Source organism: Esox lucius, chromosome 14 (assembly GCF_011004845.1).
Source record: "Esox lucius isolate fEsoLuc1 chromosome 14, fEsoLuc1.pri, whole genome shotgun sequence".
In the NCBI taxonomy this organism is placed as follows: Eukaryota; Metazoa; Chordata; class Actinopteri; order Esociformes; family Esocidae; genus Esox; species Esox lucius.
In genome coordinates, this window is record NC_047582.1 from 34,739,933 (window position 1) to 34,759,325 (window position 19,393).

Consider the following 19,393-nt stretch of genomic DNA (forward strand, 5'->3'; position numbering starts at 1 on the left):
CACACACACACACACACACACACACATGACTGGACATACCATTTCAGATCCCCAGGTGACTGCCCATACCATTACACATCCCTATTATGATTAACAGATGACTGCCCATACCATTACACATCCCTATTATGATTAACAGATGACTGCCCATACCATTACACATCCCTATTATGATTAACAGATGACTGCCCATACCATTACACATCCCTATTATGATTAACAGATGACTGCCCATACCATTACACATCCCTATTATGATTAACAGATGACAGCCCATACCATTACACATCCCTATTATGATTAACAGATGACTGCCCATACCATTACACATCCCTATTATGATTAACAGATGACTGCCCGTACCATTACACATCCCTATTATGATTAACAGATGACTGCCCATACCATTACACATCCCTATTATGATTAACAGATGACTGCCCATACCATTACAGATCCCAGACTATGCACATCTATGACAGTGTGCCTTGCACTTAAAACACATCCAGGGCAATTCGTATGCAGACGTTGGTTTGGTTGGGTTAGATTGTTGACAACACTTGGTGACGTTGCCATGTTGGTGACACTGGTTGCTGGGCAACTGATGTGGGTTATTGTGATAAGATCCACGCGGGTCCGATTAAAGTTATAACGTCACAAGATTGGGCATAAATACTTGTGTACCTTCAAAAGCATTGCACGTGAACGTGAGTTCCTAACAGCCGGCGTACCAATGGGTTCCACACTATTACACGTCTTGATATTAAATGTCAACATTGGAATGAATGTATAATGTCATTATTTATTGTATATTTGGACATGCACAACAATATTAAAGGAAAACACAAATAGCGGAGGAACATTCAATATTTTTACTGATGGCGGCGGATGGAATCAGTCGGTAGGCCCCAAATCTCTTGGATTACTTTAAAAAGATCCCAGACCTGGGTCACCCTGGCCTCATGAAGCAGCCTGACCACGCAAGCATCAATTTAAATGCTGGCGAATGTTTGTGGTCTCAGGCGACATCATAAGGCTATTGTGACCCCAAATGATGGTTTTCAGCCCCACATTTTCAGTATATACCTTGACCCAGATCCCGAATGGATTAATACTTTGTCCACTGAATCAGGACGCATCCCTTCTAAGGAGCAGAAGTACTGAAGCAAACTCTTTAATAAAACAACACTTACATTACAACATCTAATTAAAAGCACTTAAAGAACGATGCGCGTCATCGCATTAGCTAAAACTATCGCTTTTAATAGCACCATTCCATATCACAATAAATTACTCCATTCTATGAGAAACAACTCTATCACTGCAACCCAGAGCCTGAGGCCATGTCATATCAGACACCATTAAATATGAACAAGCTCTTTTAATATTCTATATTGGCTGCATTTCTGTTCTAAGTGTTTAAACAAACTAGCTAATGGACAAAGACATACACACACTCACACGTAAATGTACACACACTGTGGAGTGAACATACAGACCCCCTGCTGAGAGAGTTGATGTCTGGAGAGTGAATAGAGGAGGACATCTAACTGAAAATGCTATCCTGGATCTTTATGATGTCGCATCCACAATTCCAACCATAATCCAAAACATAACTCAAGCTCTAAACCCATATCTAACCTTAGACACTAAAGCTAACCCTAAACCTTACCTTAACTGTTTTTAATTAGGTCAATTAGGTCAGAGATGGAAAGTCCCATAGATCACTGCTGTGAAACTGCATATTACCTGACTGGGGTCAAGCCCCAGTACAGTGATTTTACTGTTAAACCCAGTTGGTTCTTCATCCCCAGTACAGTGATGTTACTGTTAAACCCAGTTGGTTCTTCATCCCCAGTACAGTGATGTTACTGTTAAACCCAGTTGGTTTTTCATCCACAGTACAGTGATTTTACTGTTAAACCCAGTTGGTTTTTCATCCCCAGTACAGTGATTTTACTGTTAAACCTAGTTGGTAATTCATCCCCAGTACAGTTGTTTTACTGTTAAACCCAGTTGGTTCTTCATCCCCAGTACAGTGATTTTACTGTTAAACCTAGTTGGTTCTTCATCCACAGTACAGTGATTTTACTGTTAAACCCAGTTGGTTCTTCATCCCCAGTACAGTGATTTTACTGTTAAACCATGAGGAACCGTTAAACCTAGTTGGTTCCTCATCCACAGTAGTGTTTTACTGTTAAACATTCATCCAAGTCCAGAATTATGCAATTTGACAGTTGAGGCAGAGAAAGACTACATCTGTTCTCGAATGAGAAACGGCCCAACTGCATGGTTTGATCTTTAGCTGTGGTTTTGTAAAATAGCCAGACACTCTTTTGTAGATTATACATTTCGGTTCCACTTTAAACAAACAACCTTGTTAAATGTATGAAGCCTTCATAAATCTTGTATAAGGCGTTCACAGACGATTCACAGTCCTTCACAGGATGGTTGCTTTCTTACTGAATGAGAAAAACTGAATGTGACGTGTATTCACAAAAAATATTTAGGAGCCGAAATTGTAGAGAGGACAAAGTTCTCTATCTTCAAGCATCATTTGCAATAATGTAATTGGCTATTGTTGAGCTGAACTACAACGTCCATTTAAAGCAGAGGGTGAATCACAGTTATATAATTAAAAAAGGCATATCAGGAGAAGCACAGAACAGACACACTCACGCATGCACACACACACACACAGCTCCTAATAACACAAAACAATGAAACACGCATCAAGAGCCGAGCCCACTACTCAGACCCTCTTTGCATAGAATAAAAAAGAGATTTGCTTCTCTGAAATAAAAGACAAAATATCTCTAGAGAATAAACCAATTATAATGAGATAAAAGAAAGCTAAAAATAGTTCGCTATGATGAAGAGCGTTGTGGAAGCGCACGTTTGTTTATTCACTCGGTAGGTCCAAGTGGCGTACCACCGTTAAAATAGGCTGCGTTCCCCCGGGTGACATGGTTTCAATAAGAGCCGTGACAATCTATACGAGGATCTAAATAACGGTTCTAGAGAACAATAGGGTTTAGAACAGCATTTCTTGTGATAGGGGAACCGGTTCCGGAGTACAATAGGGTTTGGAAATGCATTTTCCGTGAGGAGAGAATCGGATAATAGGCCTAAACGACATACAATAGGTTCAAATCCATGGCCTACGTCCAGATGTAGCATCACCAGTGTGGTTAAGCTAAAATCAGCCTGCTAAACATACCTGATTTCTGTTTTCATTTCCATGTAATTATAATAGTAGGCTAAGCCATAACGAAAGTATTAGGTATTACCATAAATATACAAGCTGAAAATGAGGACATTAGCCAAACTATGAAGTAACAGTATAAGCTGAATGAATATTAACAATGAAGATGCAAGTTATTTACAAAGACGTTATCTTGTTACCTTGGTAACCCAAATAATCAGACTAGCTTAGCCAATCAAACCACAATCTCAGCTTGGTGTAACGAAAATCCAATTAACAATGTTAAAAATATCACTTGCTTTCACAAGCAGCTCAAATAACGAACTTTATATCCGTTGTGTTAAACCATTCATGCGGACTACCTGGGCGTCTTGAGGAGATAATGCAAGCTATAGAATGCCCTTGAAGCCAATCTGAAACAAGTATTTAACAATGCAATGGTATAGATTTAATCTATTGTCAGCAGTGCTGTAGATATGTGCCCAGTTGCATAATTGGTTTGAATGTTTATGTGAATACGTTATTAATAATAGAAGTGGTACAGTGGTGCGCTCACTTAAAACGTGTCCAGTGAAGGCCCGTCTGGGTGGTCTACTGACTGGATTGTTACTGTTATTGTCGCTTTATCTTTAAACAATTGAATTACTGTGTCAAGAGACGGACATTGAAATTCAAATGTGTGTCTCTAGATTGCAATTATAAACACTTGCAGCGCTTTAAATTTGCGCGCGAGATCGGACAAGTATGGTTTTAAATGTCGTTTACATTTCAGCAGTCATGGGAAAAATATCAACTAAATTAAATTATATCCTTTTGCGATCACAAAATGTCAACAGCCATCAAAATGAAGCTCTCGGGTCTGTATTTATTGTGTCGGGTCGAGACGGGTTGTTAAACCTCTGAACAGTCACGTTCTGTTATGCAACAGTCTCTAGGTTCCAGGGTGACCGCGTCGGCCATTTTCGACAGTCGTTAGGCTAACATGGGAAAAACACGAATGTTACAAGCGTGAAAGGGCAGTCGTAGTCACATGCAAGTGATCAATCAAGAGATTTAAGAGTTGGGTGGATTTTGGCAGTGTTCTAATAGTAAACAGAGAGTTTATAGATCTCTACCTTTCTGAAGCTGCAGGAAGGTAGAGCTCCTCAGGTGAGCGGGGTTGGCCACTCGCTAGTTATTCTGCAGCTTCACTGTTGAGTGACGTATTCTCAATATAAACACACGTATGCTCACAGACAAACACACACACACACACACACACAAAACACAACCATATAACAACCATGAAAGTTGATCATTATAGAATTGTAGATCAAAATGACTTGGTTTTATTGCAGCACACACACACACTCACTAAGTAATGCACACACACTTAGTCATGCAAAAACACACATACATAAACCAATGTTAGGATGGTCCTCCTTCACTCGAGTGTCTCTCCATTTTTTTTTTATTCTGCGCAATTATTGTGTTTTTTCCATACCAAGGTCAGATGGTCATTTTAGTTTAATTTAATAAGCTTACTGTTTTCCAGGCATATAGGAACACACAGTAATACACAGAGACACAGTCACACACTCCAGGTGAGTGTGAAGTGCCAGGTTGCTGTGCCCCACTGAAATGTTTGAATCAGTAGTACAGCAGACAATAGGCAATTACTGAAAATGGCTTTTGAAAAATCCCTCTGCACTCCATGTCTAGTTTTCCATTCTCTCAAATCCCTCCATCTCTTCACCTCTTTCATCACTCCATCTTACTGTTTCAACCCTCTCTAATTCCTTTATCGTCCTCTAATCCTCCCATCTTTTCCTCTCTCTTCTCCTTCCTCTTCCTTCTGTCTCTCTTTTCCTTCTTTCATTCCTCAATATGCCTTCTTCTCCCTCATGCCTCCATCTTTCTTTTCCTTCCTCATCCTTCTGTCTCTCTATAACCCTCTCTGATTCCTCCATCTGTCTTCTTCATCCCTCCAACTCTTCCCTCTCTCCCTCCATTTAAGTTGTTTGTTTTCTTTATTTGTTTATCTCTAATACTGGATCAACAACATTATTTCCTATGTAATCCACGCCATGTCCACTATCCAGGGTATAGGGAACCATTTAGGACCATTTTTGTCTGTCTGGAGAGCACCAACCCCAAGAGACATTTGTTAAAACAATGCTGCAATACCCTGAAGAACACAGTTTAAATTAGACTAATTAAGTCTGACACAAACCTATACAATTGTGTAGTTTTTAAGGCACTAATGCAAAAAACAGCCCTGGATTGTGTCAACACTTCAGAATGCCCCCACTATTACCTCTCCACACTGTCAACTCACAAGTTTACTGAAGTGCTGAGGGATCATCTAAAGTAAACATTTAAAATACAAATGAAGCATTTGGCCTGAAATATTATCAATTGTCTATACACAGCTGAAGAGCATAGACCTCAGAGTAAATCCAAAACACAAATTATGCCTTTGCCTCTTTAATAAGCATGTTAGATAATAGTATTCTACATCAATAAACACTTAGGGTTTTTTTTCCCCTCGCCCACATGCTAAGTGTTTCGCTGAACAGAGGGCGTTCTGACACCCGCCATTTTTCAAATGTTCCCTAATTTGCGCGAGAGGTTCTGCTCTCAACTCACATCTGCATATTTGTTCTGAAGTAACTTTTGCTGGTTTTACACCTGCAATGATTCAATAATGTCTTTAGACTTCCAGGCAACATCGTCTGACATGACAACTTCAGCCGGGCTAAGGTAGCCACAGCATTCCACTCCCATATTCCTTGCATTATGCATGAAGTTGAAATCCAATAGTATTGAGTGTGGACGATGGAGAGGACGGGAGAGACTTCAGGACTCAAAAGTTGAATTACAAAAACATTGCATTCTTTCATCTCATCGTCTGTGGCACTATTGACTCCCTATTCTGATCAAGCACACTACTGTGCCACCACGGCGCCTATAATAATTACTGGCCGCCATGCAGAAATAATAGAGCTCTGGCCCTAACTAGCGCACAAAAGGGGGGGGGGTGTAGGTTGCCATTTGGGACACACCTGTTAAGATTTCCGCGAGGTGCAAGGGTCAATTAAGAGTCCTCTGGCTGTATGGATGAATAATGCACCACGGAGCTAGCAGGAAAAACCTTGAGAGAGTTGGTTACGTCTCTACTCCTCTGACGCCGTTTCCACCGGTCCTTCTATTGCTTTCCCCCCTCTTTCTTACCTCAGGTGAAAACTGAACCTTTTGTCTGTGCTGTGTTTCATAGCGTTCGTAGCTGGATCGCCCTGAGGCTAAATAGGCCCTAATTTACAACAAGGTCCACATGGGGGCAATTATTACAATACCAAATGTTCTCGAGACTGCAAACACCATAACAGAATCCGTGTGCCCAATGGCAGCCTATTTACTGAGTCGTGCACTACCTCTGACTGGAGCTCTATGGGACCTGGTCAAAAGAAGAGCACTATGAATGGACCAGGGAGCCTTTTGGAGGTCTAGAATAATAAGTAAAGAATGGAGGGTAGAATTGGACCGCCACGCTACCTGCCAACATTGCCTTACAGTTTAATGAACTAACTCATTAAAGACACGGTTTAATTTGTTGCTTGATTCACAGCACTTTGCTTCACTTCCTGCTGTGGTCATCAGAAGGCAGTGCATGGATATTATCAATCAATCAATCAATCAAATGTATGAGCAGTTGTCAATGACAGACACCAAACATGAAACCCTAAAGAGCATTAAACAACAGTGTACTGTAGATGCAGTTTAACTTTTATGTTGCATGGTAAACCTACTCTGAGGTGATCTGTGTCTGTGTGTGAAAGTGCGTGTGTGTCCATGCGTGTGTGTGTGTGTGTGTCCATGTGTGTGCGTGTGTGTATGCATGGTTAGTTGATATGAATGAAAATATTTAATTATTATTTTTTATTCATTTTTGTTTACTGTCTCGATATATATATATAAGATTCTTCCAGAAGGGTTTTCGGCTGTCCCTGTGGGAGAAGCCTTTGAAGAGCTATTTTGGGTTACATGTGGAAGCCTTTTGGTTTCCAAGCGTAATCAAAGGGTTATTTACTGAACCGAGAAAATGTTCTTCCTGGAAACAAAATGGTTCTACCTGGAACCTAAAGGAACCAAATATCCCTGTTGGAGCTCATTTTCAGAGTAACACGGCCTATGTGTTTCCTGTTTCTAGTACACTTGTTATTATAATAATTGGCCCACATGCAAACACTGTTCAAAGTGGGGACGATTTAGCCTCAGGGCGATAAGGCCATGAACAGTACGAGCCGTCACACAGACAAAGTGTCATTTGATCTCCATCGGGGGTAGAAAACAGAGGGGTAGATACAGGGATTAGGTAGGCCTATGAGTTGTGTGAGTCCACAATACAAGCGCTTCATTTTTGTTCACTTTCCTCATCAACAATCTATTCCATTGCTATTTTCAAATATCAGCATCAATCAGACCTGACGTAGTACGGCCAGTATTGACCTGACGTAGTACGACCAGTATCACCGTGACCGGACGTAGTACGACCAGTATCACCGTGACCTGACGTAGTACGACCAGTATCATCGTGACCGGACGTAGTACGACCAGTATCACCGTGACCTGATGTAGTACGACCAGTATCACCGTGACCTGAAGTAGTACGACCAGTATCACCGTGACCGGACGTAGTACGACCAGTATCACCGTGACCTGACGTAGTACGACCAGTATCACCGTGACCGGACATAGTATGACCAGTATCACCGTGACCTGACGTAGTACGACCAGTATCACCGTGACCGGACGTAGTACGACCAGTATCACCGTGACCTGACGTAGTAGAACCAGTATCACCGTGACCTGACGTAGTAGAACCTGTATCAATGTGACCTGACGTAGTACGACCAGTATCACAATGACCGGACATAGTGGGGACTGGGTGTTATCTCAGATAAACCGGTGCTCAAATATAGTTCCCGATCCCACTTTGACAGGAAGGCCTATTAAGAGAATCAAGCCAATATTCTGCTTATTTTCTCACCAATGACTCGATTCAACAATGTTCTGTTGTTACAAATATATCTTTTTTCTTCCTTTTCTAAAGATTCAACAAATGTTTACAAGGGATGCAGGCCAATTTTCATTAATACGAGCGCCCTTCACAGAGCAGACAGAAACATGCTAGAACTTGCCATCAGTGTTCAATAGGATCTCACTAGCTTGTGCTCCGGTTGCTCTGCCCACCTCTACTAGGTTCTGCCCTCATGGCTTCACTAACCTCCAAATGGAGACAATGGCTTGTGGGTAATCTTGGTCTCGTATCACTCAGACAGACAACACTAGATGTCAGTGTTACTGTATTCTGGCAACAGGCTCAACTCACATCTGTTCAAGGGATTTGACCAAAACAAAAAGGAAACCCGAGCATCTATCCCTGCTTTCTTCATCCACTTCCTCTCCACAAGGATATAATGCTCTTCCTGGGACAGGCCGGATCCCAAATCACACCCAGTTCCCTATAAGATCCAATACAATATGCCAGAGTCCATGCAAAACAAGTGTACTATGTAGACTCTGTAGGGTTTTATTTGGGCCACAAGATTCGTCTCTTGGAGCTGCTGAGGCTATAACTGTTCCTAAGACTGATCAAGGGGGGCAGTACTTTCATCTTAAAACCCAACACAGTGTTTATAATTAGTGCTGAAAAGTGCTGATGTGTTTTCTCTCATTCCTTCAATTCCTGATAGGAAGTAGCCTATCACCAAATGGTTGAGCGAACTTTCACAGTGAACTACTCCCACAGTACTACTCCCACAGAACTACGCCCAAAGAGTGATCTAATCCCACAGAACTACTCACAAAGAGTAATCTACTCCCACAGAACTACTCACAAAGAGTCATCTACTCCCACAGACCTACAGCACTACACCCAAAGAGTAATCTAATCCAACCGTACTACTCCAGAGTGTCATCTACTACCACAGAGTGATCTACTCCCACCGAACTACTCCCAAAGAGTAATCTACTCCACACAGAACTACTCCCACAGAACTACTCCCAAAGAGTAATCTACTCCCACCGTACTACTCCCGGAGAGTCATCTACTCCCACAGAGTGATCTACTCCCACAGAAAGAAATACACCCAAAGAGTAATCTACTCCCACAAAACTACTCCCAAACAGTGATCTACTCCTACAGAACTACTCCCCAAGAGTGATCTAGTCCCATAGAATGATCAACTCCCAAAGAGTCACCTACCCCCAGAGAACTACTCACAAAGTGTAATCTACTCCCAATGTACTGCTCCAGAATAGTCATCTACTCCCACAGAATGATCTACTCCCACAGAGGGAATTACTCACAGTAAACATGGACCAGAGCAAAATTCAGTTAAGTCTATGTGACGAGAGACCAATAAGTTCTTCACTCAGGTCCATATAGTATGTATATTTACTGTTGGTTTCCCTCTATAGCCTGGTGACAAATATCCGATAAAGATCAATTTTAATATACATACTTTTGGACGGCATTCAGTCTACTAAATATAATCAGTTTACTGATTTTCCGATTTCAAATGTTTAATGGATTATCATTGTGCTGTGATTTTTGACATACAGACTTCTTCATATGAAACTCAAAGCAGAAGGGAGTTCATTTCATTTGAGAATGTAACATTTTTCAGAACTACTTGTACTGAACAACACATTATTGCTAAGTTATTGAGCTTTCTTTTACTTATTTTCCTCCTCCCTCAATTTCCTCCTATTCATTTATATTTATGGTTCAGGCTCTTGCCACTGCTCCCAGTGAATTCCGGAGAGTTGAAAATCATGACAAGCTTTCCTCAAATAGGCATCTGCGCCAAAGCGTGCTGCCCCCCAAGATTATCTTCCTGTCAGGAAGTAATGTGTGTCGACATATGAGGTACTCAATGACCTCTGTTAACTTCACAGGCGGCCCGAACGTCTGAGGGAGAAGTTAAACTGGCATGAGACCTATCCCTGCTCTGCTTCTGGACTGTTAAATTGAACAAAACGGTGGTCATTTACCAGTTAAAATATTGGTATTTCTGTCAATTCTTTAACAACCCCGCTTCAACCACCAAATTGAAGTAAATGTACCTCATTACATCAAGACAGATAGTTCCAGAATCTAGAAAATGTTCAAACGCCCTGAACACACCAGAAGCAGTGTTGCCAGGTTCATCAAAAACTTCTAACACAACGACTGTTCAAAACCAGCGCAAAAGGCCTGAACATTTTCTTTCAGCCCACCTCGTGTGTTTCTATGACTTTGATAACAGCATAGAAACACACGATATGGCTTATAAAGACAGAAATGTAGCGGCCGCGGTGAAGTTCAGAAGTGGGCCAAAACCAGAGACCAATTAATTTTGTTTGAAAAGTAGCCCAACAAGTGTGAAAATCTCGGATATGGTAACCCTGACCAGAAGTCCTTGTGCAGCCGAGTTTAATCTGAGGTGGGACACCACGTGTGGGCGGGACAGTATTCCGAGGAAGTCATACATCGAAGGAGCCAATCGGCTCAGTGGAGAACCCGGAAGAAAGAGCAACCGAAAAGTGCGCCTGGATTCAATTTTAAACAGATAAGAAGACCCTGACAGGTTGGTTAATGTTTTCTACAGAACATGTATCTTATATAGCTAGCATAACACCGAACAGTTATATATCATATCGCATTACATTTCAATTATATTATATCATGAGGGATTATTATGTTTGCTTCTTCGAGGCTGTGCAGCTTCGCACCAAAACAGGGCTATGACCATGGTATTATTTGCGGATCGATAAAACTGGTTAAAAACGTGTGGTGTTTTGGATATGTCCTGTGTATGTTACAAAAATATGATTGTCTTTTTATCGCGTGTAAGAATATGAACATGCACAGCAAACTAGGAAGTCGGCGTGTGGATTCCTCGGTTGGCAGCAAATTCGCTGATACTAGACGAACTTTTCACTTCATGTTGATGGAATGAAGTAGTAGTAGTAGTCGTCGCTTATTGATTTGAGGTAATTGGTTTTTGAAGTGTATTCTGCATTTATATGCTATAACGGGCATATTTGAGTGAGGTGATGCAATCTACTCTAAGTTAAGAGGCAATTTCTGTTTATTCTGTAAATTATTAATTTGCACGCGCATCTTGTCAGCTCAGAATGGTCATGTCCTGTCATAATTCCGCTATGCAACGATAAAACCAACAGCTGGCAGTGACAACTGAGATTTACGGCTAATGAAAATGCCTATCTAACGCGTCATGACAGGAGAAATAGCTAATAGGTTGTTTTTGTAGTTCAAGTATTGGGCAGACCACCAGAGCGGTCCCCTCCCTCCCCATCCACGCACCCTATTTATCCAAATCGCTCTCTCTTAGAAGTGAATCACTCCCTCCATTTCAAATTCAGAGGGGCTTTATTGGCATAGGAAACATTTGTTTACATTGCCAAAGCAAGTGGAAAATAGGGGAGGGGGGGGGGTGATGTAATTAAAAATGGAAATTAACAAACAATCAGAATGTCTAAGTAAACATTACAAAGACAAAAGTTTTTAAAGGTTCTCTTGCACAAACACACACAGCTCCCAGTCATGTCTGGTCCTTAAATCTTTAGCACTATGAGGTCATACTGTGTTGTATTGATCTGTCTTCCTCTGGCTCTATCCCCAGCCCTTCTTATGAGGGTACCCTGTTCTGTGAGTTGATGTCTCTCTCCTTCTATCTTTCAGCGCCCCCCCCCCCCCCCCCCCCTCCCTTACAATTCAATTTCAGTTTAAAAGGCTTTATTGGCATAGGACACCTGTTTTGCATTTCCGAAGGAAGATGTTGATTTATTTTTATTTATTTAAAAATCATACAATGTGACTTTTTTTTAGATTCCGTCTCTTACAGTTGAAGTATACCTATGATAAAAATTACAGACCTCTACATGCTTTGTAAGTAGGAAAACCTGCAAAATCAGTAGTGTATCAAGTACTTGTTCTCCCCACTGTATTCCTATCTATGTACAGAGAAAAATAGATAAAGACACATTTGTTTCATTTTTTTAAATGTTTTTAGTGTTCCCCTGGCTTTGCTGTTCTCATGGCAACAGAGAAACAAATCTTCATGCTGTGATTGCACGTTGGGGTATTTTGCCTAACAGAAATAGGAGTTTATCAGTGTTTGATTTCAAATTCTTTTTGGATCTCTTTATTTTCTCTGTTGTGAATGGCTTGCTATTTGTGTTGTTTGTTTAGTGTTTTCCAATATGCCCAGAAGTGATTTGGTTCTATTGATTTTTCAATCACACTGAGCAGTTTTCTGACATGATTTTCCTGCTTCATTTTTAGTGTGTTTATGTCCTGTTCTAGTGTTTTCCTGTAGGATTCTCATGCCTTCCGTTTTTTAGTTGGATAGATATTTTGTTGTTGTTTTTTTCATGGTTGTTTCCCGCCTGATTTTTATTTTCTATATCATTTGTTTTTCCTTTGCTGCTTCTGGACGTGAATGTGTGAAAGGCATCATGACATCAGATGATTATCTAGGTGTTTTGGAGTGTAGTGTTCTCCCTCGTGTCCAGAAACTGGAGAGTTTAGGGTCTTCCAGCAAGACAGCTGCCCTAAACACATACAAAAGCACTCAGGCATGGCTAAAGAAGAATTGTGGGACCTTGTCTGAAGTCAAGATCCTCATCCCACAGTAAACCTGTCATGACATTCCAGATCCTCATCCCACAGTAAACCTGTCCTGACATTCCAGATCCTCATCTCACAGTAAACCTGTCATGACATTCCAGATCCTCATCCCACAGTAAACCTGTCATGACATTCCAGATCCTCATCCCACAGTAAACCTGTCATGACATTCCAGATCCTCATCTCACAGTAAACCTGTCCTGACATTCCAGATCCTCATCTCACAGTAAACCTGTCATGACATTCCAGATCCTCATCTCACAGTAAACCTGTCATGACATTCCAGATCCTCATCCCACAGTAAACCTGTCATGACATTCCAGATCCTCATCTCACAGTAAACCTGTCCTGACATTCCAGATCCTCATCTCACAGTAAACCTGTCATGACATTCCAGATCCTCATTTCACAGTAAACCTGTCATGACATTCCAGATCCTCATCCCACAGTAAACCTGTCCTGACATTCCAGATCCTCATCTCACAGTAAACCACATGCCAGTAGGGAAGTGCAGGAAGGTCACTGTTGCTGACAAGAACTATTTAACTGCAGATATTTTTACTAAATGTTTGTACAACCAAACATTTGGTCATTTATGTTTCTTTTCTGAATTACAATAATGTAAAATGGTGTTTTAGTAAGACATTAATTCTCCAGTTTTGAACCCTGTCCAGCGTTCTATGTTCTAACATGTCTTCTTGGATCCTGTGTGTCTCCGATCTCCAGGACTGCCCCCCCCACCCCGCCGCCATGAGTTTCTCTCCAAGCCCAGTAGGCCTGATGGACAGTCGTAGTGTCCAGGAGCAGAGGGAGAAGTGGCAGAGGAAGAAGACGCGTACGGCAAGAGAGATGGTCCAGACTGAACAGAAATACTGTGATGAGTTGCAGCTGGTCAACACGGTGAATACCTGGATGTTGTTAAAGGGAGAGTTCACCCACGAGGACGAGCAGCGAGTTTAGTTGCCCTGCTTGGTGATTTGGTGGCATAATTGGATTGGCTTTCACTTGGTCACACCATGGTACAGATTGAGTCATGTGAAAAATAACCCCTTTGAATTGTGTACTTTTTCTTGTGTTTGGACACATGGATATATAATATTCACTTCAACACTGTTGACAGATTAAAGAAACCAAAGTTAACAGATTACACTCAGATTATACTAAGCAATTATTAAATAGTTAAAAATCAACAAAACAGCATGTTCATAGTATGGAAGAGGTAATTGCAGCTCTTTCTTCAGATGCTTGTTTTGCCTTTTGTGGCTGAAATAACTTTATTTGCTATAGTCGGGACTTCTCTCCATTTGTAGATGATCTGTCAGACAGTGGAATGATGCACTTCAAATTGCTTGGAAATGGATTTGTAACCCCTCCTCCACGCATGGGCATCAGCAATGTTTCTTCGGAGGGCCTTAGGTCTTTTGATGGTGGCATATTGTGTTACCACACACCCACATGGTTAAAGCCAAACCAGACCAGGTCTTTATAGTAGTCAGGACCCTCCCAAATGACCCGCTAATCATTTTCAAATCATTTCAAAAACTGCTTCAGTGAATAGGTTTGAAAATCATCTCAAATATCTGTGAACAAATAAAACATAAAAAAAAAAAACAGGGGCTGTACTTTTACATATGGCTGTGATATATACCGAAACATTGCTGGTTAGATACCCAACCTAATTATTTTCAAACAGTTTCTACAAAGGCAATGCAATATTATATGTTCTTCATGAATGAATCAACTAACAGACACACCCGTTGTCATTCATGTTTCAATGCCTTTGATCTCCTGTGTCAGCTGTCCTAAATGGCACCCTATTCCCTAAATAGTGCATTACATTTGACGACTTAAAAATAGGGCCCCATTTGGGACTTAAAGTAATTGACTCTTTCAGTAACCTAAGGGGATCCAGTTGGAGCCAATGCAGTTTAGATGGTGGAGAGTCTTAGTAATATGAATGGTTCAGATATAGCTAATTTTGGTGTGTGTGTGTGTTGTGCACTCCACCTCTCTCTTTTAGTACTTTGTAGAGATTCTGAAGGCCAAAGGTACCCTGAGGCAGGACATTAGAGAAAGCATCTTCAGTACGGTTACATCCATCTATTCAGTAAACCAGTAAGTATAAAAATTAATACAACTTAATAGTGGATAATAATTAATATACAACAGAATACTAATGCTGGGGTGTTGCAAGCTAGAGTATAATAAAGGGACACACCAGAAACAGACTTGTTGCTTGAGAGATTAACATGAGACTAGAGGACGGGTCCCGGGGTCAGCCTGGAACGGGTCCCTGAATCGGCCTGGAACGGGTCCCTGAATCGGCCTGGAACTGGTCCCTGAATCGGCCTGGAACTGGTCCCTGAATCGGCCTGGAACTGGTCCCTGAATCGGCCTGGAACTGGTCCCTGAATCAGCCTGGAATGTTGGGCAATAATGATAACTTATCTACTTTCAAAAGTCAGCTCAGTTCATGCATTGAGTTATGTCTCTCTGCCCAATGTACAGGAAGCTGGTGTAGGTCCCATGGCTGGATGTCTTTGGTTCCTGGTATTACTAAAGACAACTGTCAATCTGGGAAGTGTGTTTTAGTCCAGTTTTAGGCTTCTACTTTCCATTTAGTTTTTGTGAATGGTAGATGTCCATTGGCCATTGCCATGCCATGTCTGTAATCCTACCAGAGGGCATCCTATTGTATACAAAGCAAGAAAAATCTAAGAGATTCAGACAATGGAGTTATTTTAGATGGTCTTTGATAGAACTTCAGAAGGTATAACACGAGGTGGGCTGTAGCATTCTGGAGGAATTGCAGATGTTTGATGGCAGAACGAAGGAGCTCTACCAACAGTGAGTTGTAGATGTGAAGTGTCTGGATTAGCAATCGGTGTGTCAAATTCCTGCACCCTTTGAATGTTGCAGAGTGACAGAGCCGGGGCTCAAGGTAAGGAGGCAGTGAGAGTCCGTGGGTTTTGGAGAGAGAGGAGAGTAGGCAGGTTAGGGTCAGGAAACGGAATGAAGAAGGATTTACCCGAAGAAAGAGACAATGGGAGTAGGGTTGGGGGAGAGGTGACGAACATTGGTGGTGGGTGGTGGCTGAGAAGGTCGAGTTGGAGGAGCTACAAAATAAAGAAGACCAAGTGGTCATCCGAGACCTGGAAGTGGGGTTTCAGTGAGATGAAGCAGATTGCCTGCCCTGTGAGTGGGAGGGCACTGGGAAGATGCTGAGGTCAAAGGCAGTGGAGGAAAGGAGTGGAAAGAAGCTAAGTGAAGGCAGATGCCAAAAGGTTGAAGTCGCCCAGTGATCAGCCAACAGGAACTGTCGTGTTAATCCAAGACATTTCCAAAGGGACAATGGACGGACAAATTAAATTGACAGTATGGACATCAAAAGAGGACAGGTGAGTGCGAGGGAAGAAAGAAAACCTCCCTTTCAGTGAAATGAGTAGCCCTGTTCCACATCTCGGCATGTTGGGGAGAACGCACAGGTGGCTTTGGGGTAAGAACACAGATGATGATTGGAATAAGAAGCAAAAGGGCTTCCAAGGACCCAGCTTGATCTTTGACTCTCCTGAGCCTGCCAGGAGTTGCTGTGGCGAGACAAGACCATTAGCGCAAATTGGACTTTACAGGATTGCTTGTGGAGGAAATCGGGTAACATATAAAAAATAAATCTGTAAGTTCTATCACTAATATCAACACTCGCTCCTTTTCTTACCTTGAGTTCAGAACGGAGGCATCATCCATCTTCTGGTTAATTTAACCTGACCCATCCATTACAGTTTGAGCAATCCATGTTGTAAGTGTAGATGGTTTGAGTGTTATAACTACATCCATTTTTAATACCTCCCTTATCTGTCAGCCTCACTGCCATGTCAGTAGCAGATTGTTTGGAGTTTGACAGGCATCAGAAATTCAAGGGCCTTTTCTCTGGACCTCCCAAAGAAAATAAACAAATGGCCAACAACATTTCTGAAGGCCTTCAAGCCAGCATGAGAGCCAGACGAACAGTGAATATGGTGTTAAGTATTATTTTATAAATTCAAATGTGCTTTCAGGTCATTTGAGTTTGATCATTGCTAGGCAAAAATGCCATACAGTTATGAAGTAATGATTTTACATTTGCACTGTTTAGATACGGAACTGGTTTGGTGGTGTGCTGCATTCCAAAGTTCCATAATAGAACCTAAACTGCTTCCCAGTGTCAGGGAATAGAACAGGTTTGGTGGTGTGCTGAATTCCAAAGTTCCATAATAGAACCTAAACTGCTTCCCAGTGTCAGGGAATAGAACAGGTTTGGTGGTGTGTTGGATTCTAAAGTTCTATAATAGAACCTAAACTGCTTCCTAGTGTCAGGGAATAGAACAGGTTTGGTGGTGTACTGGGTTCTAAAGTTCCATAATGGAACGTAAACTGCTTCCCGGCATCAGGTAACAGAAAAGGGTGATATTTCAGCCACACAGGTTATGTTGTATTTAATCTTGTGGTTTTTAGCTGCCTGATTGAGCATCTTACTGTCTGAATAACAAACACTGCTATGTCCCGGAGGTCCTCGTCTCCACACTGAGACTGACGAGCTTGTGTCCCAAATAGCCCACCATTCCCTATGTAGCGCCCTACTTTGGACTGGATCACCACACTCCCTGGTCTAAAGTAGGGCTTCGTGAAGGGAACGACGTGTCGTTTGGGATGGTATGATGTATGTGATGAGCTGTTACTGAGCTCCCATGGATCTTCATTATGAAGCCCTTATTGAATCGACGGATGAGGCGCCGTGGCAACCTGATCATCCTTTAGATCCGTGGAGACTCTGAGATCCATGAGTGGTAGATTGACTTCGCTTAGAGGGATGACAACCTGAGTCTGCTGCCTCTGTTGTGTGTGTGTGTGCGTGCGCATGTGAGTCTGTGCGTGTGTGTCTTAGTGTGTGTCTTAGTGTGTGTGCGTGTTTGTTCTGAAGACGCTACACTTCATTTTACACTTCCTGTTTTTATTTATTCTTCTCCGGGGGAGCGAATCGCACAAAGTAATTGTGCTTCCATTAAAACACTCTATTGATATATTGGACTGTATTGATTGTGCTCCTGTGCCGTTCATCTTAGTTTAGGCAGTGTGTGAGGAGTGGAAACTGTGGAGACGATTGAAGGAGCAACCTAATTATCCTCCTCCCTGTTCCCGTGCAACAGTCTGTGATAACCAGGCTCAAAGACACGTCACCAAGCTCAGAATCACAAAGCTGTTTGGAAGATGGATATTGCTCTAGAGTACATCTCGTGAATGTCTCTCCTTCTCTGTGTCTGTCTGTGTGTGTGTGTGTGTGTGTCTGTGTGTACATGCTAACTACACAGTACCCAGTGACAGGTCAGTAATTAGTATTCCTTCCTGTCTCCTCCACTTCCCTCCACCTGGGCCTGTGTTCCTATTGGTTGCCTGAGGCTGTGTTGTAACCTGGGCCGGGGGTTATTGCAGCAGCACAGACAAGCGGCTGTGTCTGTAGATTGACTAAGTAACACGGTGGCACAGGATGAATGCTAATCTCTGCCCCTTCTCTCCGCTCCTCTCCTTCCTGATGGCTTTCACTGCTTGCAGTCAAAAAACCCGTAATTAGCCGTGTTCCTGTGGATCATAATAGCCGCTGGCTGTGAGTGGAGGCTGAAAGAGGAAACACTGCTTTTCCTGCCCTCTGCCCTCGTTAGCCTAACGCTCGCGAAGCGCGCGTGTGTTTCTCTCCACGTCTCCTGATTACCAACAAAGGTCTACCTTGGCCTGACGATTCATTCCAATCTATTTAGATCAACTTCAGCGCTGTGGCTAAGTGCTCCCTCATCCAACGATGTGCGGATGTTAAGTACCCAGGAACATCATTAGAGTCAGGAAGTGTGTGTGTGTGTGTGTGTGTGTGTGTGTGTTTGCGGTAAACTACTTACTCTAAGTTGCGATAACAAGCTCCCTTCACAAGCGTCAACACCCCCAACCAAATGCCTGCATGTGTTACAGTAACAGCGCTGGCAGCCAGAGAGAGGCATCATGTGTTACAGTAACAGCGCTGGCAGCCAGAGAGGCATCAAGTTTATGTCCCAAATGGGACTCTATTCCCTCTACAGTGACCTACTTTCATCAGTGGCTCTGTCAAACACCTTGAACCTGTCTTATTGTGTTCTTAAGTTCATGAAGCAGACCACACACACGCGCACCCACACAGGTCTACACGCACACACACACATGCTGACTGGCACATGTGCACACAGGCAGGTCGCACACACATTCTTCTGAACTTTATTAAATCCTCTCCAGAAGTTTCTCCAAACTTGATCGCGTCTTTTGATCTTGTCAACTTGTGTTTTCCTGCTGATGATGCTGAGCTGAGCTGCAGTTAGTTCTCCATCAGAGGTTGCCTTGTACCACCTTCTTCTGCTGTTAGTAAATTGGGTGTCATTTGGGGCCATTGGGAATGTTACAGTCAATGCATTGTGGTTTTGGTTCTGGTACCTCAGAACTCAGGAAATGTCCAT

General features: G+C 42.3%; 1 protein-coding gene across 1 annotated transcript in view; it reads left to right on the forward strand.

Annotated features, from left to right (window-relative positions):
- Window positions 1-10,680: 10,680 nt before the first annotated feature.
- Window positions 10,681-19,393, forward strand: part of arhgef39 (Rho guanine nucleotide exchange factor (GEF) 39) — a 41,364-nt gene continuing 32,651 nt past the window's right edge. The window contains exons 1-3 of the mRNA XM_010898987.4: window positions 10,681-10,818; window positions 13,611-13,784; window positions 14,905-14,999. Coding sequence (XP_010897289.1) covers window positions 13,635-13,784; window positions 14,905-14,999 — 245 coding nt within the window. The 5' untranslated portion in view covers window positions 10,681-10,818; window positions 13,611-13,634. The remainder of the gene's footprint in view (window positions 10,819-13,610; window positions 13,785-14,904; window positions 15,000-19,393) is intronic.